The following is an 8,583-nucleotide window of genomic DNA, read 5'->3' as shown; positions in this document are numbered from 1 at the left end:
ACATATGTTTCTTATAGAATAATAAAATTTCTGTGCAAAATCGCGAGTATTTAAAAATTTTGCTTTAAAAGCAATAACAAATCAAATTAAATTTTTTAACAACATTAATAATAAAAGTGTCTAATTTGCAAATCTTAGCAGGAATATAATGTTTTATATGAATGCAATTTTAGTGTGAACGTGATATTTTATTCTAATGTATAAATAAATACTTTGTCTGTTAATTAATTTGGTCTCATTTATCATTTGGATCCCACTCAAGGGAATATCCTTTAAATGGTAGTGGTTTTTCAATTGACTCAAATGAAAATTGTATCATAGGTGATAAATCCATGACATTCTGAAAATATAGAATATATATACAGAAATTTTAATTATCAATATTATTCATTATAATAATTTATTTTAAAAGCATTTAAAATTTTTATAACAAAATTTATTCTCTTTATAATACTTACTGCTAAGTGTGTAACCTATACATATTTGAGAATATTTGTTCAAACCATGTTGACAAAAAAAAACTAATAATGCTATTTGTATATATATGTTTTTAATAATTGTAAATTATAAAATATGTACACAAATTATATGAAAAACGATAACAAATGTGTTGTCCTAAATGTCTCAATTGCACATTGAGTTAGGTAAATAAGCTATTCATAACCTATTACTCTCTAACAATACCAAATAGAGTTAAGCCTCTAAGTATATTGTTGTGATAGACATTTATTATCAAGAGGTACTTCATACTCTATACCTATACCCACTATATGGTATATTTCTTAAAGAAATCTTAAAGTCTAGGGAATTTGAAAAAGATCCTCTAACCTGGTTCAAACACACAGTGCTGATAGCACTATGTAAATAACATTAATGATGATTGATTATGAAGCAGTGTTTAATACCTATTTACACTTCCAGTTGTTGTATGCATATAAGCATTTTTAAGGCAAATGAAACTTTTATTCGACATTTGTTTATAAAAATGACAGCGTTTCTCGTCAGAGACGAGTTACACTATAAATAAAGGTTAATCTTATATACAATTGTTTAGAAATAAATCGTTTCATGCTCTGTAATGAAATGTTGGTATAAAAAAAATTCATAGTCAGATTTGAGCATATATATTTAAGACTGCAATTGTACCTACAGTCTGTCATTTAGTATAAAAGTTAGATAGTCACTTTAAAACTCAAGTAATATTAAGACATATAGAAACTCATAACAGATTCGCTTCAATTAACTTGGATTTTATCATTTTAAAAAATTAATTGATTGAAAATCAAATATCAGAATAGAATATATAATAAATTTTACTTTGTTTGATACTTACTTTAATAAACTCCACAGATGCGGTCGTTTTTGTGCAGTATACTTTTAGTGGTTTTTCTGGACATTTCGCACTAATGATATCATTCAATTCTTTAATAAAGCTATTACTTAATTCAGTTTCAGATATGCTTAACACTTCTAAGTTGAAATATTTAACAAAATTTAATAGACCATTTTTGGTTTGGAATACGCAATTATCAATATGAAGTTCTCTCAAATTTTGCAGATCTTTAGCAAGCCATTCCATTTCATAATCGTAGAAACTAGCACCATATACGTATAGTTTTTCCAAATTGACCATATTTTTAAGTAAATAAAACATCATGCTATAGGAGAAACAGTGATTAAGTGCAATTTTTTTCAATTTCGTTTCAATTTCATAAGGCAATCTTAGTGTAAAATCCTCACTGGAATAACAGGTAATTTTTCGCAAATTTGCCATATTAGGTAAAATATCAACTAGTAATTTTAGATGATAATAATCTATAATAACTTCTTCTAGAGTAGTACAGCGTACAATATTATCTATTTCGAAATCAAAATATTTTTTTCCAAAATATAAAAAAGTTAATTTTTTCAATTTAACGCTAGTAAATATTCGAGAAAGATATTTTGCTTCCAAAAATTTGCAACCGCTTAGATTTAAATCTTCCAAAAACGGTAAAGAATCAATGTATTTGCCTGTTATATCACTTCTTATACTAAGTTTTGTTAAATTTGGAAAACTCATTCCAAACATTTTTGCCAATTCATCCTTATTATAAGTTTGAGATGTTGAAATTTGTTCATTCTCATCTATAGTACTACAGGATAGTTCTTTCACATTGGGAAAAACAAACTTATTTATACTCTTAATGTTTTCATCATTAAATATTCTTATATCCATTTTTGTGATAATGTATTGGATTTGAAACAAATAGTCCTCGAATTTTTTTCTTTTTATGGCATAAGTTTTGAACATATTACATCGAATTCTAGATATTGTATTACGATGCCACAACGCTTCTATAATTTTTTTAAATCTTCTGCAAACCAAAATATTTATAATCTGCTCCTCTGCGCCGAGGCACTTAAAAATTTCCTCCAGGCAATCATCATTTAACATTAAAATGTTCATGTCTGCAAACAAAAATCAAATTACAGTTTACAAGTAATTTTCAAATTTTCCAAATTTTTCCAAATTAAGGAAAAAATTCCGAATAAAAAAAAATGAAAATGCTGGTTTAACTATCAGAGAATTCATTACTCTTTATACAAAAATTGAGAATTCTCTAACAGAAATGAAAATCATAACTTTTGTAAATGCCTGCTATAAAAAAAAAACATCCGATTAGCTCTGATATTAAATTATAAACAAATTTGTTGCGATCGATTCCAATTTTTTATAAATGCAAAAATAAATTTTTAATTATTGAAGTCGAAAAAAATTAAAGAAGAGAAGACTCAACGATATGCAGGCAACTATATTCAATCTGGCCACGTTCCGATAAAAGGAAATTCAAAATCCTCATTGAGATACCCCGTAAAGATATCAGTCTTTTAGTAGGTTTACTTACAGGTCACTAAAAACTAGGGAACCATGCTAGAAGATTAGGTCTCCCTCTCTATCAAATCTATCGCAGCTGTGGGGAAGACGATAACAGTGCCTATCATCTACTGTTTTTGCCGAGCTCATGCACGGCGGCGACTCAATACTTTAGGAGCCCCTTTCTTGAGGATCTTGACCAATTACAGAACCTGACACGAGACAGCATTTTAGACTTCGTCAAAGGTTCTATGTGGTTTTAAACCGAGTTTTTCCTATATATACGGTAACACAATAGGCAAATTCGCCTAAGTGGATTCACTAGGGATCCCCGGTATAACCTAACCTAACCGAAATTCGAAAAAAATGAAACCACCAGAGCGCTTTATACAAAAAGTTGTAGTTGAACATTAACTTGTTTAGGAGCTATATCTAAATTTGATACGATAAAACGATTGAATATATGTTACAACTAAAGGAGGGGTTTCTATAAAAATATATCTATGCCTTCAGTTTACATAGCAACTATGAGACGTTATAAACCAATATTAAATATATCAGCGAATAGCAAGCTACGATCATTGTGAGTAAAATTAACCAATAAACTATATGTCAAATGTAAATTTCAGGACTGCATTCTTCAAAATTTATTGTTTATTTATATATTGTTTAAACAATAGATACTCATTTCGCATTGAAAGTACAAAATTTTACAAAAATTTTAGTCATAACCATTAATATCTGCTTTTATTAGGAAAGATTATGGAACCACATCTTTAGAGAAAGAATGTTACATGATCCACACCTAAATTGGGCTACCGTTTTTTAATACGCAATTTATTTAAATTTAATTGCTTCTAAAAAACGAGATATATAATATTTATATATACAATTATATTATGGACCTATTACATTTATAAATTTTATAATTATAAATAAAAACTTTTTACTTATTGTAAACACGTACGAAAAATAATATCAATTCCACAATAAGACTGCGATATCGTATTAGAGTTGCAATTACATTGCACCTACATTGTTCGAGTCAAATATTTTGCAATATTTCAAATAGAGTAAAGTAAAATAGAGTAGAATTCATAAACGTAGACATTAAGAAGATCAAAGTTATACAATTTTACTTTATAAAAACAGATGAGCAAAAAAAAATGGTCAACAAATCATGAATCTAAAAAGAGTTGATGTATACGACAACACATACACATGTCCGAAATTTCAACATAATAGACCAATCATCGATCCCTCAGAGATCCGCATTAATATTTCTTAGTTTATTACATTCACAACCAGCATAGAAAAAAATTTGCATGTGGACACAGTAGAAGTTTTCATACCTTAACACTAACATATATAGGATATTTGAGGCAAAATAATTTCTATATTTTAAGATATTTAGTTTTGAAGGCTCCCCTTAAGGTGAAACATTAAGATAGTTGTTTTTACTTAAAAAACTTGTTGAACTAATTTTAAATATTAAATGTTTACTTATTTGTTGATGTGACTTTATAACGCATAAGCTTTAAAAATTAACTTTATTTAATATTTAAAATTCGGTTTCTATTCAGTATAAACAAATGAAGTATAAAAAAAATTCGGTTCCTATTCAATCGCGCATCCAAGCATAAACAAATGCTTAAGAAGACTGAAAATATGGTAGCCGGAACTCATATCCAATACTGATCTCTGGGAACGCATGGAACACGCACAAACTGTCACTTAAATCAAAAGAAGAAAATGGAAGTGGATTGACCAAACGCTCAGGAAAACATCATCATGCATAACTAAACAAGCTCTATGCTGGAGCCCACAAGACAGCCGCCAGCATGGAGCCGCAACTAAGAAATGACAAAGAACGGTGGACTTGGACCTTCAAGACGCACAGTACCTGGAACCAAATCACGAAAGATGCAGACAACAGAATAAGATTTAGAGGAACTATTGAGGCCCTATGCTCCATTTAGGAGCGAAGGACAGCGGAAAGTAAGTAATACAAATTATATTAACAACAAATTAATTAGTTTATTTAAGTTATTTTACAAGGTAAACAATTCTATAAAAAAAGATAGAAAACATCTAAGAAACAAAAACCGAGAAGCTGAAAGAAAACTGATTTGCACAAATCAATCTTTACATTAATTCAATTCTCGTATAGAGAAGCAATTAATCATAACAAATTATTTTTACTGAGTTTGCTGCACAATATAAATAAAATAACTGTCAGCTGCCACACAATTAAAACTACAACTTAAACTGCTTTGGAGTCGCATCACAATTGCATCGCTCTGATACACAAATAGCTTTAATATTCTAGTTTAATTATATTAACCTTATATTTATAATTATGTTGGCAAGACTAATCAATACGTAAAATCTTCCTAACATATAACTTCGGTTTTTAACTGTAGGTGGCCTGAAAAAGCAACTTAATAGTTTGATAAGGGTTGAAACTTTTTAAGTTTTTTAATAAAACAATGGCTTAAAGAATTTAAATTTTTCAGTTGCAGTCTAGATTATTTTTTCTTGTTGCTTTTGTTTACATTTGCTCTTAAATTGTATGCGGGACCGGCAATAATTACATGTTAACAATGTGCTTCTTAATAATTCTAACCCCTTGCAAATTTAACAAATATAGTACGCCAAGTAATTATTTTCAATTGATTAATGTAACAATTTAAATAGAAGTCTTACTTTGATCACAAATTCCAATTTCATTATGTTTTCGTTTTTTATGACGTAAAAGGAAACAAAACAAATATGAAAAAAAATGTTTTATACGATCCATTGTTAAAGCTTAAAAATAAAGACACGCACTTTTTTATTTATTTGATTTATGTATTTATATATTTTATTGAATTTTTAAAACTACCAAAGTTAATTCTCTATGCTGTTAAATATTTACAACAAATAAACGTTCATATTACTATTTCGTACTATTTAAGAAGAATAATATTAAAAGTAAACGGCAAATGTCAAAATTTTCTTTGCCTTTTGTGTTTATTCTTATTAAATATTAGTCTGGTTATCTCTTTCTTACACTGAGTGCAATACGCCATTTAGATTATAACAAAGAAAATGTAGGAATATATATTTTATTGTCTGTTAGTTTTGTTTAACAATCACGTAGTAAATTCAGTAGTGTTAATAGGATTTATTTTTGCGCACAACATGCTAAGATTTTTGGTAAGTTCTGAATTTACTAAAGATGTTTAAAGAAAAATTAAATATAACTAGTCGTATTGCGTATACAATGGGTTCAACGTAAAAATTAGATTCTGAGTTATAACTAAGTAGACATTTAAGTTAATATTATATAATTAATTTAATTTAAAAGTTATTTGCAAAAAAGTCCAAAATTGTGAAATGAAAATAAAACCATTAAAATGGCTTTATATTTATATATAAATATTAAAGATATATATTAAATATGGCCTCCGTTTTTTTTTTTTTGTTTTACTGTTAAATTTTTATATAAATAATTAATTTTCCCAGAAATATTTTCTGAAATAATTACAAGAAACAGTTTTCAATTCATATTAATTTTGTTATAATCACTATTGACTGTAGTTTTTAATTTCTTTGCAACTGTGTAAAAAAATTATCTATCAAAAAACTGCAGATAAGCATGAATGGTCAAAAACAAAAAAAAAAATAAACGGAGAAAGTAAGGAATAATAGTCTTAGGCGCGTGACGTCACGATTCCATATGATTTATTTTGTTGTTGTTTTGATAAGGCATTTTTCTGTTTATAAAAAAAAATCAAATATTGATAAATAATTAATTTCGACATTAAATAAAATTTTTACTCATCCAAATATATTTTTTGGTATATTTTTCATAAATTGCGACAAGACTATAAGTAGTCTTTTTACTTTAATCTCAATAAACAATTATTTTTTTTATTTCATTGGTGGTTGTTAAGATGAGTGTTTACATAACTCATAAGAGCGTGTGTGGTTCCAGAAAGAAGTGACCGCTTTTTAAGCCAATTTATGTGATTTTATAAAATTTATATAAATTGCTTTACGGTCACTTTAAAATAATTTTTCAATTTAATGATAATTGCATTACACGTGAAGATGATTTGTGTAATAAAGCAACCATATCTTGAACGACTATATAATATTTTACAATCATGTTAAAACCCTCTTCGATTTAGTAATAATACGTCACACACGTGTTTCCAAAATGACCTAATGGTTTCATGAGAAACTAACTACCTCTAATGGATTTTATGTGTGTTCTATATGTTATTTTGCAAACGTCTTAGAACCCACTACATCCCCAAAAACACTTTACAATTGAATTCCCAGTTTTCAAAAACTTTATTTAATATTTGCTCGCATAATTTAAAAGAAATTTTTTTCCTTTGATTTCAAGCAACTTTTCTAGCTTATAAAAGGTCCCAGGTTTAATTTTCCACGATGCAATTGTATAGTGGCTACTATATAGTTTTTATACTGACCAATATTCAACTAACTCAAAATAATTTCTGATTTTCTAATTTAATTAATTAAGTATTTGATGTTCATTATGTGAAAAATAAATCACTATTAATTAGCATGTGTCATCTAGAACAGGATTTAGATCGCTGCTGACGTTGAAGATTAGATTTTCGTTCTGGTAACAAATCAATTTTTTTTTCTGGCTTCCCTATTATGAAACACTGTTCTAGAGTATTATATATATTGTCGAATTTTGTTATTATATAATTATTTACTTTCAAATTATTAAAAAATCTTTTCTTTATAGTTAACGTTAAGTGTTGGCATCTACACTGGTATATATATTAGCCAAAACTATGATGTAAGTTATATTTTTTTGTATAAATAAAAAAATCAAATAATTAATTTACTAAATTTTTTCAGGTACCACGAGTAGATGAACCATCTAAAATTATTGACAAAATAAAAGAATATGCTGACGATCATCGTAAAAAGTAATTTTCTTAAAGAGCATTTATTTTTTACATATAAGAACCATAAAAAATTACCTCATTAACATCATGTGCGTTAATCAAAATCTTGATCGATCTAAATCGAGTCATAAGATATACACGATGGGCCACGTTTCTTCTACAACTACAAAATCTGCTAATGATAATACGGGGTTGTACTTTGAATGTTATAATTGCTTCATGAATATAAATCAGAGCACAAAGATATAATTTGAAATAATCGGGACCATCGTTGTACCGGAAGTATATGATGTTTAATAGATCTACTTTAAATTTCAGGAGACTAGAAAAAATAATAAACACAACTTAAACTCTTCTGAATATTTTGTGAGAACTACAAATAAAATTTAGAAATGTTATAATAATCTTGCTCAATATGGAAATTGTTTAAATCTTATTTTTTTGGCAACAACAATTACACAAAATCAAGGGAATATATCTCAATAAACTGATAAGTGACGAATGAAGTGATGAATATCATTAGTATATAAATTTTGATCGCTAAAACTCAAATTCATATAATTTTTTTTATTTATTTTTAGTTGTAATATACTAAACGGTAGGTCCGTTAACAAATAATTTCTTTTACTACATATATTTTTGGATTATAAAACATATTTGATAAAATTTGTATCCTCACATATTTTTAGGACTTTTGTTTTTAATAAAATTTATAATTTTCACTTAATAGTTTTGTGCAACTATATAAAAATTGTTGTTATAATAATATTAAATATGATTTTTTAAAATGAC

At 27.0% G+C, this 8,583-nt stretch overlaps 1 protein-coding gene and 1 long non-coding RNA gene across 2 annotated transcripts; one reads left to right on the top strand and one right to left on the bottom strand.

Moving 5' to 3' along the window:
* Positions 1–5,639, bottom strand: LOC119668998. The gene is made up of 3 exons (XM_038078724.1): positions 5,564–5,639; positions 1,334–2,451; positions 1–340 (listed from the first exon to the last, which is right to left on the bottom strand). The coding sequence occupies exons 2-3, from the start codon at positions 2,447–2,449 to the stop codon at positions 236–238; spliced, it is 1,221 nt and encodes a 406-aa protein (XP_037934652.1). The 5' UTR covers positions 2,450–2,451; positions 5,564–5,639; the 3' UTR covers positions 1–235.
* A 275-nt stretch (positions 5,640–5,914) lies between these two features.
* LOC119668997 lies at positions 5,915–8,207 on the top strand. The gene is made up of 3 exons (XR_005251549.1): positions 5,915–6,055; positions 7,626–7,679; positions 7,742–8,207. It is a non-coding gene; the product is annotated as an uncharacterized LOC119668997 (long non-coding RNA).
* The last annotated feature ends 376 nt before the right edge of the window (positions 8,208–8,583 follow it).

The sequence above is a fragment of the Teleopsis dalmanni genome, chromosome 1 (assembly GCF_002237135.1).
Source record: "Teleopsis dalmanni isolate 2A chromosome 1, ASM223713v2, whole genome shotgun sequence".
NCBI lineage: Eukaryota > Metazoa > Arthropoda > Insecta > Diptera > Diopsidae > Teleopsis > Teleopsis dalmanni.
Note: the sequence above shows the minus strand (reverse complement) of the source record. Positions and strands in the feature narration are given on the sequence as shown.